This window comes from Pelobates fuscus, chromosome 3 (genome assembly GCF_036172605.1).
Source record: "Pelobates fuscus isolate aPelFus1 chromosome 3, aPelFus1.pri, whole genome shotgun sequence".
NCBI classification, from domain to species: Eukaryota; Metazoa; Chordata; class Amphibia; order Anura; family Pelobatidae; genus Pelobates; species Pelobates fuscus.
In genome coordinates, this window is record NC_086319.1 from 260,345,608 (window position 1) to 260,362,818 (window position 17,211).

The 17,211-nt window shown below is 39.2% G+C and overlaps 1 protein-coding gene across 2 annotated transcripts in view; it reads left to right on the forward strand.

Annotated features, from left to right (window-relative positions):
* ADAM9 (ADAM metallopeptidase domain 9) overlaps positions 1 to 17,211 on the forward strand; it is a 126,891-nt gene that overhangs the window by 43,268 nt on the left and 66,412 nt on the right. For both annotated transcript variants that reach the window (XM_063448416.1, XM_063448415.1), the window contains exons 4-8: positions 1,388 to 1,452; positions 4,704 to 4,782; positions 13,602 to 13,678; positions 14,318 to 14,504; positions 15,090 to 15,155. In XM_063448416.1, coding sequence (XP_063304486.1) covers positions 1,388 to 1,452; positions 4,704 to 4,782; positions 13,602 to 13,678; positions 14,318 to 14,504; positions 15,090 to 15,155 — 474 coding nt within the window. The remainder of the gene's footprint in view (positions 1 to 1,387; positions 1,453 to 4,703; positions 4,783 to 13,601; positions 13,679 to 14,317; positions 14,505 to 15,089; positions 15,156 to 17,211) is intronic.

A 17,211-nucleotide genomic window follows, 5' to 3' on the forward strand; every position in this document is an offset into this window, starting at 1 on the left:
ATCATTACTGTGGAATTATGTAATATTGACGCATTCTGAGTCCTTTGGGGTGAGGCTTTGGCACACGAATTAAAGAATGGTCTTCACAAATTGCAAGGATGGACAAGTCTGTTTATCCAGCTCTAATTATTGGGTAAATTTCTACTTATGAGCTTGCCAGATGTGCCCCAGAGGGTTTTCCACTTGGTGAGTCTTTGGGTCAGTTGAGGAATCCCTGGGTGGGTTGTGTTTTCCTAAACTCCCATAACATGCTGAACCTTCACCTTTCGCACAGAGACAGATGCATTTTTTTTGTCCTTACAGGGTGATATTTCTGGGCAAAGGGAACGTAAAGTTTCAAACTCTGCTTAGCAACATTAGGCATCTTTCTCATATATGTTTCTGGAATCTTATTATGAGAACTCTCCTGTTCACTAACTAATTTGCTTGAAGCCATATAGTTTAGTTTTATTTTCTATTCTCTGTTCACCCATCTCCCTGGCTTATAGTCACCAGGACAACTACAGCTTATTGTATTTGTTCTGGTGAGTTTAATCTTTCCCTTCAGGCTTGTTGCAGTAAACACTGTCTTTTCAGAGATAATGCAGTGTTTACTTTACAGCCTAGGGACACCTCCACTAGTCACGACTCAATTGGCTACTAGAGGTGCTTCCTGGGGCAGGGCTGCAAAGTGTGCAGCACTGCCATTCATTGTCTCCACCCTCTGCACGGAGACACTGAACTTTCCTCAGAGATGCATTGATTCAATGCTGATTGGCCAGGGCTGTGTTTGGGTTGGGTCTGCCCCTGATATGCCTCCTTGACAAACTCAGCCAATGTGATGCTTTCCCATGGGAAAGCATTGTGATTGGCTCAGATCACCACTTCTGATGATGTTAGCCAAGCAGGCAGATCGGGGGCAGAGCCAGCAGCAGATTTTACTATATTTAGGGGGGAGCTAGATGGTGTTTCTGTTCCTGATAGTATACATGTTGGTGTTCCTGACCCTGTTGTGTTCCTTTAACCAATCTCGCCTCATGACTTTTTTTATTGTCTACTCTTTGCCGGAGCTTTTATCACAATAACGTAACCTATCTGACAATATTGTATCTGTCACCCTGACTTAATCCAGGTGGCATAATACTAATCTATCCAGATTCCATCTGATTTTATTTTTCTGTTTCTTTCTCTCTACTGGGCTATAGATAATGATGGTCTATGATACTTTCACCTTTCTCCAGATAAATGTGTTAATTTAGAAATCTGCAATAAATAACATGAAGTAATGCTTGAGGACTGTTCTCATCTGTTTGTATCAAAATAATGTTTCCACTGTAATTTGCTTTGTCTATAAATTTCTTTGATAATACATTATTTTACAGCAATACACTTTATGTACTCTTTACAGGGTCCTCCTTCTTATGTGATCGAGACACAAGGCAAGAAATACACCTTACATCTCGAAAAGAACAGGTATTTACACAAAGGAGTTGGTAACAGATCTGTGAGAATTAATGGGAAACATAGTTTTATTAGCCATGAGAAATGCTGAATGTATTCATCGGGTTTGGAAAAAACGACAAGCACAGTCAATGTTCTATGTATGAAAATAATAAAATTGCTATTAATCAATACTAGTATAATAATTATAATATTTACTACGAGCATTGAAAACATATAACTGACATACGGGTGTGCTGTAGTGAAGGATCCACCCACCAGAACTGGCTATTGGGGATTTCCCTTGGGGACTCAGATTCTAAATATTTTTGGCACTTGCTTTGGACTTTTGACCCTTTCTTCTTATCCTGTTACATAAAACCTTTCCCCTTGCTCTAACTGCTCATACTGTTTCCTTACCTTCTTCTTATATTTGTGTGTGTATATATATATATTACTATATATATAGTAATCATTATAGCAGTAGTCTATAGTTATTGAAGAAGCCAATTAAATAATTTGATTTTGGCTGCAATCATCAAGAGTGGCGTCACTTCATCCCTAACTGACCATGGCTTGTCTTAGCTAATCTCATATAGCCTGCAGTGTACAATTAAATGGTGGTGAAGTGCCAGGACGTCATGCCTCGTTTCTGTATGGTAGCTGCCCCTTGTTTTATGTCACTGTCGGTCACAGTCATCCATTTCTGTTTGTCTCAGGCTGTGATTAGTTTATTTACCTCTCCCAGCGATTACCGACTAATCTATGGTTTCTAGTTGTGGGCATCCCCTAGAGACAAGCACAGCTGCTTAGTGTCTCTAGGTGCTGTGCGCCTCACTGCATTACAGTAATATGCTACATCACGATCCTCCGCATTCAGTCCTGCAAGTAGTTCACACTGTAGTGTAATACTGTAAAAATACTGTAACCGTTCAATATACGAGCATTGTCATTAAGCATGGATTCCAGAAAGAATCCGTATGAATCATGCATGAAGGAGGAAAAGATAAGAACAAGACGGGAAATTAAACATTTTTCAATAAACCCTATACAAAAAGAAATGGGGGGGATATGTAACCATGTGAGTGGCTGTATAGCTGTACAATTCTGCAGTGGATGAAACACAGATCTGGGTGATTTCACTTTTTACCCAACGGTTACAGGTTAGCGTCAAAACCTTCCTTCACCAACACTTGGTTTACCCTCGCCAAGTAATTGAATGGAAGTCTAGAGCTCTGCTTAAGGTGTTGATGATAATTGCTAATCTGTCTTATAGTGGCTGTAGATTTAAACTAAACATACTAAAATGCAGCAAATTGCTGTAATCTATACAAACCGTGCCCCCTATTCTTTTTGTAATAGGCAACTATTCAGTGGAACAAACAGCCACATGATGTATTACACTAGATATAACTGGCTACTCACATTTTACATCATTCCATTTGATCTCGATTATCTTGTCACTCTGTACAGCCACAGTGCCTCCCTTGTTATGATTTGTCTTCTTTTATCAACACTTCCTGGTCCTGTATCACCCATGTGTTATCTCTCCTATGCACAGCAGTACTGTTATGTGCTGATTCAGCTTGGTTATTTGTCCCACTTTAACAGTAAACTAGAAATCACTGAGAAATCAATGAGCTAGCCAAATTACATTTGCAAAACAATTTAATTTAAAAAAAAAATGTTTTTTTAAATCATTTGAGAATTAATCCCATTAGAACAAATGATATACTATAACTATTCTAATGCAATATTTGTTCAACCCCATGCCATGAGTGGGTTAAGAAAAAATGACTGATTTGCTAACTCTTTGCTTAGCAGACTGGTAGACAGCTGATATTGCTATCCGGAGGATGTGTGTGGGGAAGAAACATAGATGCTTATTTAAGCATTATTAATGTAGAGTGTATTCCTCCTCTGTATTTGGGTGGAAGGCCAAATTGCATTGGTCTGCAATGGCTTTTCTTTGAAATCACATGCTGAGGCAAGTTCAAATGTGTATGTAGAAGTTACTGACTTGGTTTTCATGCATTTTACTGCTATGAGAAACCCTGCATTTTAGAGAAATCCGGTAATAAGGCCACAGGAAGTGGCGGGACAATCTTAACTAATCTGCTGCACAATATGTTGACACTATATAAATTCCAATAATAATAATTAGCAATTAAAGCTGTCATTGGATGTCTAATGAGTTCAATCAAAATGCAGATAATGTGCATATCGTAGTCATTGGGTTAAAACTGTAAAGCTTGTCTTTTGTAGACTTTCTCGAGCAATGCAAAGTGAAAAAAGACAATTTAGTAATTTGTGAGGCACTAAATGTATGTGTCCCCCTTTCATTAAAAATTCCCATCACACTCCCTAATTAATAAACTGAGAGCCTGTGTAGCGTACTCTGCTGCCTTCTGGGTAGCTCATAAGGAAATTATCTGATGAGATGTCATTAGTGTTTGTCTCCTCGCTACAAAAATGGGCTACTGTGTGAGATAATGTTTCTGCCACCAAGATTATTCATTGAGAGAAATCAAAGATGATGGGCTACTGCCGATGCAAGAAACTCAATGGAGAGACCGGTATACAAATAAACCAAATAATCTCTCAGATTAGGAATCACAAATAGAATTTTGTGGGTCACAGATTATGACATATTTTCAGAGTTTGCGCTGATTTACGGTACTTCCACTGCCTGCTGACAATGCTTGATAAGCTCTCAGGTCAGAAGAAGGAGGTCTACACCAAGGAGGTCTACAAAATGGACTTACTTGGGCACTTTGAAATTGAGTCAGACAGCTATACTCCCAGATAGTTGATAAATTTGCGTAGATGAATTAGGTGTGCATGATGGGTCCATCGATATGTAGCAGAGCAGGTCGAGCTTAAAACTGGCCTCATCCAAAACATATCTACCCTCTGCATTAGGGATAAGGCATAACTCATGACAGAATCCGTATGTTGTGGAGCAACTGCTTCCTAAACGGACCATGCAGCACTCTGAACCAACTCTCTGTTATCCAGCAAACCCAAATGCAAGCCCTGCAGGGCAAGCCTTGTTCTTGGTAGAATTTGATTCCTGGGCAGCAGTGGATTACTAATGAGCGGTAGCAACACCATTTGCAACCAATACATATTGATGGCTAAATTCACGATTTCTAAATTCACAATAGTTTCATAAGCTTTACTTGTTTCTGTAAAGATTAGGTTTTTGTTTTTGTAGGCTTACGTTAACATTCACCAAAATTACATATCTATTTTTCACTTTTTTTTTTCTTTTTTTCCTATAGAGAATTTGTAGCCAAAGATTTCACTGTTTATACATACACAGAAGATGGAAGTAGACTGTCAAGCCAACCTCACAATCAGGTATGTGTTTAACAAACTGATCTCAAATTTTGGCCCCCAGATGTTGGCCTACAACTCACAGAGTTCTTTAATTGTAATAAATGTCCAGGGAATCATGGGAGTCTTAGTTCAGCAATGTCCTGGGAGATGCCTTGTTTAATACAAAGTGTGCTTTCAGTGGATTTTTGGATTGTTTGGACAAAACTCTTGTCATACTGCATCACACTAATTGTGCTGTTAGAGTCTGAGAGGCAATATTGGAGTTGTCTGAGGGTTTTAACCCCTTAAGGACAGATGACTGATATATTCCGTCATGATTCCCTTTTATTCCAGAAGTTGTGTCCTTAAGGGGTTAAATGCAGGTAATAAATTGGAATGTAATGATTGATGCTACAAATGGTTTTGAGCGTTTCCCACAACTAGAAAAACAAGTTTATTCAATAAACCCCATATTGCAGTTAATTAAATGCCAAATGTCATTTTCTTATGCTAAAATATCCAAGTTTGTGTGTGTGTGTGTGTGTGTGTGTTCGTATGTTCGTGTGTTCACTCACATGGTGCTGAGGCTATAAAACAAGGCTTTAAAGGATTTTGAAGTGTAATCTGGCTTGTCCGTCCAGAACAATAAACAGGACTCGGTCAGAAGTTGAAAATATTTAGTTCTTTTATAATAGCCACAGTAGCAGTCACTTCGCATGCAGGCACAATGCTAGTATGACCATATAAGAAGTGAGAAGCTAATCTCTCCAGTGTCTTTCCATCAATGGTGGATAGCGGACACTTGGCCTCGCGCTGCACAGCTGTATTTGCCACCAAAGTTTCTTTGGTGTGTGAATCTGCATTCAATTATTTATGGATAATTTCAAATGTACTATAGCTCCGTTACGATGAAAATTAGGAACATTTCACGTTGTGTGTCTGTTTTATAAACCAAATCGAAAGTCGAGGAAGCAAGAAAGCATTGATCCACCTACAACACAAAAAATAGGTTATAGTCACATTGTATTTGATAAAAATCTTTGATGCTTCTTACACATATTGGAATTTAGTCCTAGTGATTTCATATCTTTCTGACCCTATTATAAACACACAAAACATTCCTGGAATAGAACGGGCCCTATATCAGTTATTCAAATGTCATGGGATTTCCCCTGTTTTATAAGTGACATGGTGAAACCAGTTTTAAAAGTAGATCTAATTTTTACGACTAAGAAGATAAATGTTGTAAAAAGTTAAAAATAGGTTAAAAGGAAGCAGATTTTTCCTAATGCCAACTGTGTCAATTCGAACTATGAAGTTACTGGTATGTTTTTCTTTTTCCTCTTCCAACAACTGATTGACTTATTTCCTATGACACATTAATTGTTAAATAGTTGTTATCTAAAATGTTCTGTTCTATCTTTATGTCCTGTTGATAACATTTTGACATAAAGTCATTTAAAGAATACTTGGGAAGTGAAGTGTAAAGGTCATAGAATTGTAGAAGGAAACAACCAGTTTGAAACTGTTAAGAATTGTAGTTTTTTAATGTGAGCATATATGTGACAGAGGGTGATTGGTGGCTACTAAATAATACTAAAAACAGCACTGTCTGTGTCTATGGATCTATCTTTCTGTCTGTCTGTTTGTCTGTCTATTTATCTCTATATATATATTTCATATGTGTATATAATATACTCTAATACCTATAAATATATAATTTGCTATGTGGTGTGTAACGGACCGTTTCACTTGCAAGGGGATAAAACCCAGTTTAGGCGATAATCCCCTTTCCAGATGCACAGGCAGCTACTGCAAACACCATTCTCCCGACTGGAGACACACGAACACTGAATCCGAGAAACCTTTTAAATTCTCCCAAGCATATGAATGCTGTAGACCATCGAATAGGAACCATACGAATAGGCTTGTACTCCTAGCAGTCAACTGGAACAGCGTACAATAAATCCTTCCCCCCAATAATGAGACGACACATCACTTTGAGGGTAAAACAGGAACTCTGGACTGGCACATCCAGCCTGGCTTTTATTACCATTGTACACATACAGGCCACACCCAGGGGGAGGCATAAAATAACCAGTCAGATACATGGTACAACCCACACATCCCCTCCCCTCAGATAACCAGTTAACATAATTATACAGCCAGGAAAACTACAGTTTTTATACATGTGCTATAACTTTAAATCCATACATCCAATCTTCCTAAAAACTGCATATTTAGAATCAGCACACTTTAAACATACACCCTTCCAGGCAAATCCCTCCAGTGAATCAAAAGTTAGCTGGAGGTCCCTTTATGACCGACCGCAAGCACAATTTCCTGCCCAAAACAGTTCCATAGATTTGGGCTGTGCGGTCGGTCAATTTCATGCGGAAAAACAACCATTTCGAACGGGACTTAGTCTCTGGAGCTGCAAGTTCCGTATGGGAGAAGGTAAGGGTCACCGGTGTTTGGCAAAATGTGTAGCCGATTTCAGTTCCACAGAATCTTTAGCATACACCGCTGACCGCATTCGAATGACCTAAGATGGCCGCCGCCACGTGTTCGGCTGTCGAATGGCGGCCACCCAGCGCTCGGCAATTAACCTGCAGTAACCTCACAGCCTGGGAGGTAAATTGCCTGCATACTTTAACTTCTGGTTGGTCCGCCTGTGTGGTACTTGGTTCAGTAAGCCCTATTTACTGAACCAAGTGGGAGAAAGCCAGGAACAAGTTATTTTACAGGTCTGGGGACATAGTCTTAAAGGGTATTGTTACCCAAAGTCTCAATATGTCCCCAGACAGTTCTTAAAGGGCCAGCAGCAGTACAATAAAATACCATTCCCTGTGCTTAAAGGGCCAGCAGTCGCACAATAAAATACAATATGCCCCAAATAACCCAGGGGCCATAGTAAGCAGGTATGAGGCTAGCAAACAGGCTTCTCCAGGGCCCAGTGGCGAGGTTGGTTTCGCCACATGGTGTAAACACATACTTTGTCCATAGCTACACTCCAATTTCTAGTTCTCTTTCTTTCTTTTTGATTTTTACCAGAGGCCTTACCAGTTAGCTAGTTATATGAGACAGCCACTCTGAGCTGTGCTTCATCTTGCTCAGATCAGCACCGCTACATGTGTTAATGAAGTTGCCAGTACGTGATGTTTCATGTAGCTGTGCAGAAGATGTACTGATCTGAGCGAGGTGAAGAATGTGCGTTTGCATTCCAACTTAGTGCAAAGGACTGAGGACATCTTCTCTATGCTGAAGAATTGATTGGCCGGGAGAATAGAAGGGAGATCCCTCAGGCTGTCCTCAAGCGCTTCACCCATAGCAGTCACAGCACATGTTCTTTGGTTGCTATGACATCTCCATAGCTGGATGCTGCTCGTGCTGGGTAGGGAGTATAGGAAAGCCGGGATACTGGTATCAAAACCCGCGAGGAGGTGATAGGGCAGACCGTAGGTTGGTGTTACAGAATTTTAACATTCACCCCTGTAAGAAGATCACGGAAGGGGAGCAGAGGGTCAGGTAAATGGTGGCAGGTTCCCTTTAATGACCTTGCTGGAGCTTCCTATACGTTATTAATGTTTAATTAGATTATTGAGCAGTGAGACTGCATGATCTCCTAAAACTGCTTCATTAAGCTAACGCTGTTTTGGTGCTTAGTGTCCCTTCAAAAGTTTTATTTGGTGTTTTGGTTTTGGGGGGTGTTAATACTGTCAACATTAAAATAAAAAAATATAGGGATCTCTTTTTTCCATTAAAGTGTGTCTTGGTCCAACACAGGGTATCAAAATATGGCACTGAGAGTGTCCTATGGCTGATATAGCATTAGGGCAGTTTATGTTTAGTGGCCAAAATTGTGTGTCCTTTGATGGTATCTCTCTTTCAGCTTCCGTTTGTTACATATTGGTACATTATTAAATCACACATATTGTCTAATAGAATACAAAGCATAACTTCGGACCTTTCTATCCAAACAAGCCACAGGCTACAAATGATTGACTATGAAGTTTCAGAACTGTTACATATGTATAGGGCTTAATTGCAGCAATAAATTTATGGTGTGATATTAAAATTGCACAACATTTCACCCAATCAGTACATTCTTCTCTCGGTTCACTAACGTTAATGAGGTAGTAAAGTCCAGTAGATATGTCACAGCTCTGAAATGTTCAGCATAAGATCAACACTTGTATCTTATATCATGCTCCTCTTTTTTTTTTTTTTTTTATTATTATTAGACAAAATTCCATCTACAAGTGAAGTTAGTAATTTTGCAGTATTTCCATGAGGGACCCAGTTTTCTAGTTCTATATTTAGTTGGTAGTGTAGTTATCACATTTTGTATGATACGTTGACCTTATTATGATGTAAGTGAAATCAGACATGTTTATTGACTTTAAGAACTACGGATAGAAATATTAAAGTAATATAATTATATTGGTTGGGAAGCAGCACACGGAGCCAGACGCCATTTCTCTGAGCTCCGAGCACGCCACCAAATAAAGCGACAAAATCCCTGTAACCGAGAGCCTGACCGGCGAAAAAACCTTACCATCTCACAGGGGAAGCGGTCCCGAGCAGGCAGATGCCATTAATTTTCCCCGCGAGTGGCAAAAACCGACGGCGGGGAAACAGGGCCTACAGCGCGGGAATACCGCGGGACCTGAGTGCGGCCTACTGGGGCTTCCTGGACTATGGAGGTAACTTGCAAACGGCACACAGACAACAAACCCAGACAACAAAAGAACCAGACATGGTGCGCAAAAAGCCCACTCCACCTACCCCAAAAGACGGGCAAGACATCGGCCAGATGCTGGCAGCCCCTGCACACACAAGAGGTATGACCGCTACACAGCCAGAGACTACCCCAACGCCACCCACGGCGGGAATAGTAATTCCTGATGCCCCAGCGATAGCAAATGGAACAGCCCCATCCACAAAGCAGGACATTCACAATTTACTCACGCACTTCCAAAACATGTTTTCAGGAGAGCTGAATGTGGTCAAGACAGAGGTGCAGGCAGTGGCTGACAGGGTACAGGCTACTGAGGAGGACATACAGGATCTCAATCAAGGGATGATTACCCTTAATGAATCTGTCCAGCAACTAAGAGCATTACATACCTCACTATCCACGCGAGTGGACTACTTGGATGACAGAGGAAGGCAACGTAACCTAAAAATCCAAGGGGTAGCAGACTCGCTTCCCCCGGAAGAAATTCCCCACTTCATAAGGCGTTTGGCAGCAACCATCTTACCTGCGAAATCCGCCAAGCAATTCGCCTTCGACGATGCATACCGCATCACAAAATCCTCACAAGCGCCCAGCACGGCACCTAGAGATATAATCCTGTGCTGTCAAACCGTTGCGGATAAGCAAAGGCTCCTCACGGCACTTTGAAACACACGACATTACCCTATTCCAAGACCTCAGCAGGCCCACTCTATTGTGGAGAAAATCGATGAAGCCCATAACTGCAGCTCTACAAACTGCGGGACTAGCCTACCGCTGGACTTTCCCGAGATCCCTCACAGTATTTCGAGAGGGAAAGGCCCTGCGAGCAACAAACCCCACAGAGGGACTGGTCTTCCTTCAGTCCCTGGGCTTAACGGAAGCAACCCCATCGACGAGCCCCACTCACCAATGGGACGTAACGGCAATCACTCCCTTTGTACCAGGGAACGATCGGGACTCACTGACTTAAGTACCTAAAGTCTGGAAAAGAACCATTTGTTTCTGTTTTAGCTTTATATTATATGTTTTTATACATTACCTAAGTTTGACCTTGTTACCTACACGTGCATACCTATGCCTAGATACAACTGATCACCATACATCCGCCACACGACGGCCCACCAAGTGCTGCTATAGCGACACAAACACCCCCCCAATAGATATAGTTCTCAACGCTCCAACAGATTATATATATATATATATATATATATATATATATATAGGGGGGTTTAAAGCTCTCGATATCCTCCCCCCCCCCCCCATAGCCTCCCCCCCATAGCCTCATGGGTTAGAGGCCACACAACACCCGGGAGAGGCACTAATGCCACGGACACAGACTCATGTTTCCTAGCCTACACGAAGAAAAAGACGGACACTTTGACTACCCACCGCCAAGCTCCTGGGCACCACTCATTTACCGATAGTTATCACTTAAACAAAAAATAGGTGAACACACTAGACATCATTGTCTGCAAATACTGCTCATGCTTCTATATTGCGATGCAATGAAACTGCTGTATTGTCATATATCACCTGCCAAAATAAAGAATAATAAAAAAAAAAGATAAAGAATTATCGTCCAATCTCGCTTTTGAATACCGACATTAAATTATATTCTGCCATGATAGCAGAACGCCTAAAAAAATTATATCAGAGGTGATAAACAGAGATCAAGTCGGGTTTGTTCCGGGGGAGGTCTTCAACCCATAACATCAGAAGATTGGTTGACATTTTGGACTCCGTTTGGACCACTGGAACTCCCATGTTGACCCTGTCACTGGATGCTGAGAAAGCATTCGACAGGGTCAACTGGGAGTTCATGAGACAATCACTGCAGTTATTTGGATTGGAGGGAAGACTTCTCGAGAATATTTTTGCCCTATACACTGTTCCAACAGCAAGAATTATGGGGAATGGCTTTAGCTCAGAGTGGTTCCCATTATCTAACGGAACAAGACAGGGGTGTCCTCTATCCCCTTTACTCTATATAATATCATTAGAACCTCTGGCATCTGCCATTAGACAAGAAGAAAACATCTTAGGTTTTGATCATAAGAAAGAAAACATAAAAATAAATCTCTATGCAGATGATGTGATTATAACTTTAGAAAACCCGCTACAATCAATAACACAGCTTATGACAATTATAGAAAAGTTTTCACAGGTTTCAGGCTACAGAGTAAATACAGACAAATCAACTATCCTGGCGAGTAATGTAAATATGGAAGATAAAAAAGAGGTTTGATTTTATTTGGATTGAAAAATCATTTAATTATTTGGGGATTGACATTTGTACAGATCCAATGAAAATTGTTGAGATCAATTTTCTCCCATTACTTCTCAAAATGAATAAGCTATTAAAAGATTGGAGAAATCTGGAATTCTCCTGGTGGGGTCGTATAAATATAATTAAATCCTATATCCTACCAAAGTGGTTATATCTATTCAGAATGCTTCCTTTGAAGGTACCTGACAGTTGGCTATCACTGATCCAACAATCCTTCTCTAAATTTATATGGCAATCAAAGAAACCAAGGCTGGCAAGAAAATTCTTGGCGATAAAACAAGCAAATGGAGGTGTAGGACTTGCCCTGATCCAACAATATTATCAAGCGAGCACTCTCTTTCATTGTATTATTTCACAACAAACAGAGTCTAAATTAGAGAGATGGTATGCAATAGAAAAAAAAATGTCAAATAACAAAGAGCTGTCTACCCTCTTTTGGTTTACGCAAAAAAAGAAAGATAACTGCCAACCAAGTTCCGAAAGTATAGTGGTACAAGATATTGGAGAAGCATGGAGCAAAATAAGAAAAAAATTGGGACTCAATAATCGTATCATCAACATTTTACCAATTTTAATACTGGAAAACAATATAGAAGATCTAAATTTAAAAAATTGGGCCAAAGCAGGCATCCAAAATATAGAAGATCTAATGACAGGATCAAATTTTAAATCATATGAACAAATATGCACTGAATTCGCTCTTTCAGAAAATGAAAAATATAACTATATAAGGATTAATAGCTACTTAAGTAAAGCACTAGATAAAGAACATTCAGAAGTCAAATGTAAATTATGCCATTTGTTGAAGGCGAATGACATGAAAAATCTATTAAAAAAGTGTAATTCGATACTGAGACACCGGGAAGAAGATCTTATTTTTCCGGCCATTGAGAAATGGGAGAAAGATTTGAAAATAAAGAAAAAGTTGGATAAAAACGAATGGAAAAAAGCTTGGGTGTCAGTTGCTAAACACATTAAATGCTTAAATTTAGTTGAGTTACATTTTAAGATCATAAATAGACTCTATCTGGTCCCTAGTCGCATGAATAAAATGGATCATAACATATCAGACACCTGTTGGAGGTGTGATAAAGCGACGGGAGACATGTTACATATCTGGTGGAGCTGTCCCCTGATAATAGAATTTTGGAAAATGTTTATAGGTAAAATCCAAGAAATAATCGGTATTAAAATTCTCTTGTCTCCCGAATTACTCATATTACACTTAAATCTTAGCCAATATAATATGGATTTCCAATATTTTTTTACCCATGCCTTAATAGCGGCAAAGATTTCTATAGCTAGAAGATGGAGAACTAAGATAATACCAAATTGGGAAACCACAAAAAATCAGTTAATCCTACAGCTAAAAATGGAAGGAGGTGTAAATAAAAATCTGAAAAAAAAAAAAGATGGATATAGATAAATGGTTAAATAAGTTGTGGGTGTAATCTAATTTAATAAATAAATTAGAAAATTAAGTAAGAATAAATGTTAAGATAATCATCTAGCTACTCTAATTATTACTATGGGAATACTATTGAGGACCTTTGTCATCATCTATGTGTTTGTATTGTCTTTTTTTTTTTTCTTTTTTTTTTTGAAAACGGAAAATATTAATGATGACTTAAGTACCATGGCCCGAACTACATGAACGGTAGCAGAAATTTACCGGCGGGTACTGTCTGAAATAAAAAATTTTTAAAAAATTAAAAAAAAATTATATTGGTTGGGATTCCACGTTTCAGCGCTCATTGTACTATATTTCATGTTCCCTGTGTAATTGTGATAGATTTGATGATGTGTGTTTTTTTTTTCTTCTTCTTTTTCTAGGCTCACTGCCATTATCAAGGGTATGCAGAAGGAGTCCCAGAGTCAATCGTAGCAGTCAGCACATGCTCAGGCCTAAGGTACTGTATTTCTCCAATATGTAGTGTAAAACCTGACTTATCTGTAGATGTTTATTTTTGCAGATCTAATTGCAAAACCAGCTGATTTTATTTATGTAAGGAATGTATATGCAATTACAGCTGCTTCTTAGAACGCAACCATGAAATTCTTAAAATCTCATGACGGCAATTTAGATGCAACAAGCCTGCTTCTTGTGAGCTCAATCACATTCTCCTTCAGCTAAAATAATGTTTTCTGGTATATAACTACTAAATATTTTTTTTTATTAATTTGTTTTTTAAAATGCATTTATTTTTATAGAATGTTTCTGTAGCCTAGTTTTTAATGTTTAAAGGGAAATACAATCACTGTTTAGTAGATCTACCATCAATGAAAATTTGCATGCATTTAATTATGCATTTTTATTATTAAGGTATATCTAAAAAAACAGCTTGCAACAATTACAGATATCGTGTCTGCTGCCTTGGCAAGCCCTCCCTTTGGAGCTCCACCCAGACTTTGTGACTGTCCAATCACAGAGTTCGTAATGCAGCATAATGAGAAGTGCTCTGGGCAATTGTCTACTTCTGAGCCCAAATTCTTTTTGGAGAATCTGAAAAATGCAAACAGATTCACTAAAACACTTTTCTTTTCCACAGAGGATTGTTACACTTGGGAAATGGAAGTTATGGAATTGAACCTTTAAAATCTTCCTCAAAATTCCAGCATCTTATTTATCGCCTTGAAGATGTGAAGAAAGAGCCAATGGTGTGTGGAGTTTCAGGTGCTGGGACAGACAACGATGAGGAGGACAATCACCCACCCAGTATGACGCAGCTGCTACGGGTATGTTTAACAGATATCTGTGTAGGTCTGCTTTTTTCATACCGTATGTTGAGTTGCAGTCACATAAACATAGTCTGGCATCCTTATTAGCATTAAAATGCGCTTGAGCCCAGTAAAACAGCCATTGAATGAGAGTATGTTCATACTGTTTTTTTGTAGCATAAACGAGCACTTTAATACAGAAGGATACACAGTATATTAGATTGCAGTATATATATATATATATATATATATATATCAGTGGCGTACCTACCACGGTCGCAGGGGTCTTAGGTGCGACTGGGCCCCTCACTGCAGGGGGCCCAGCCGCAGCCACGATCCCTGCAACCGTTGCCCACCTGCACACCTTCTGGGTAATTTTTTGCACCAGGGCCCAGTGATTTCTAGTAACGTCTCTAATATATATATATATATTTTGCTTTAGCTGTCTCAGAATCAATATCATTAATAATGCAGCAGCATCTTTCCTGCAAATATATTTAGCAGCTATTGATTCCTAGATTGTTTTCTGAGTTTTATTGTGCAGCTTTTGTATAAAGGTTGTTAATAAGTCATGCTGTGACAATAATAATGTTGTATTTTTAGAGAAAAAGAGCCATCCTCCCACAGACAAGATACGTGGAACTGTTCTTAGTTGTGGACAAGGAAAGGGTGAGTCAGAGGAGCAAGCATTTCTAGCTCTTCCAGGCTATAAGTATGTTCCCGAATATATTTCTTCATATTTAATATATTAATCTTCCATGTCAGAAAAATGCCTTATTAATGCCAATACGACCTCCATATCACACAAATCTCCGCAGGGTTTCTGTAAGCCAAACTCTCATATGGTAAACAGCTGTTTACTGGTTAAATGCCAAACTTGAGTATATTCACATATTCAGCGACTGTTGATCAGGTCATATGAAGATAAACAATAGCAAATTGATCATTCACATTAAGTATAACTTTCTATTGGCACAGTACGATGGGTTGATAATAACAGTTGTGTATGATGCTTTATTAACTTAATCAGAGAATGTTTAAAACTATACACAAGTTGTAACATAAATGTTTTTCTTCCACCCTTTGGGTTGGGCCCAGTATATCACTCCACTGAATGCTGAAATCATTCAATATTATGAGTGCCAACACAGTCCCTCTCTAGTTTTTTGATAATGGCCTCTGAACTCTAGCTGGTGTTTTTAGGGTTTTTTCAACACAACCACAATCCCCAAAAATCATTTTCACTGTAGTTGGAAATACGTAGTTCTTAACTTATAACAATGCTTACATTTATTTTGCCGCTTATGACATCTCCTAAAGAACGATGAGCCACTACAAGGTTAATGACAAATAAAACAGATTTTCCTAGGTTTTGTGATTACATCACAGTAGCGATAATAATAACTGGCGTGTAACATTGACTTGTGTTCCAAACTGATATTGAAATCTGTGTGTTCCTTTGGATGTTCACTATGGAAGCTATATGTAGAGGACATGTGTAATTGTTGTGGTTTCAATTTTGCTATAGGTTTTTATTTAAAGGAACACTGTACGCACCATAACACTTTCAACTGATTTAAGTTGTTATGGTTCCGGGAACCAGGTGCCATACCACTGATAGCCGTATTACTCAGTTTAGCAGAGATGCTTGGTGCCCAGCAGCCTGCAACTTGACCCCATATAAAGTTAAACTAATCATAATCATAAAAATGGCAACCAAAATTGTGTGGACTGTACCTTAGTACATTGTAATTTGCACTGTTATTAGTTATTTAACACTTAGGGCAGGACCTTAGTATACTGTTATTTGCCATGCATTTTACTAAAGGGACACTGTAAACAGTGTAAATGATTCAATTTAGTGTATGGAGTCTCCTGGCACTTTTCTTCCAATCAGAGTTAAACCGTTATTTTATTAATTTTAATGCTAAACAAGATACCCCAGCAACCATCCCCTCTATGTTAGTTGGGCTAATGAGGAAGCATTAGCCTGAGCAGTAATGAGTGGCTGTGGTTGACTCAGACTGTCAGCAGAATGCATTTAGTCTATCACAGCTGACTATTGCTGGTATGATTTCGGTATGGCTAGAAGGAAGTGTGTAATCCCTACTGTGACGAAAACAACTTCGCCACTGGGTTTTGGAAGGGACTATTTGCCAGCCTTTTACCCTGTGACTATGGCCCCTTTAATTTATTGTGGTTGAGAGACCCTATTTATGGCTATTGGGACTTTAAACAATGGTTCTTCGAACTCCTGAACAGTCGAAGTGGCAGCCATTCGACATTCGAACACGTGGTAGGGGCCATCTTGTTCGCATGGACCAAAACCGCAAATAGACTTCAGGGGGACGCAGCCGTTAATCCCCTGGAACTATTTTCGGCATGAAAACCTCGTGGTTCCCGGTCGGTCCTCCAGCGGTGATTCTATGGAACTGTTTTGGGCATGGGACCATGCCTGCGCCTGGGCAAAAATATGACTACCATAAAAGTTCTGAACCCCTTATCTGATCTGGGTGATTTTTTTGATATGTTGAGGGGAGGGATTGTGTACTGTATGTGGGAGTGTCATTCATTGTTTTTTTTTTTTTTCATATTCAGATAACGTTTAATTGCACATTTTAAGTCCAAATAGCAGAATCTGAAAAATAAACTCTCTTACTCCACTATTTTTGCTACGTCTGCTATTTTTTTTTTTTTAATTCTTTATTTTAGGTGTGCACAGATT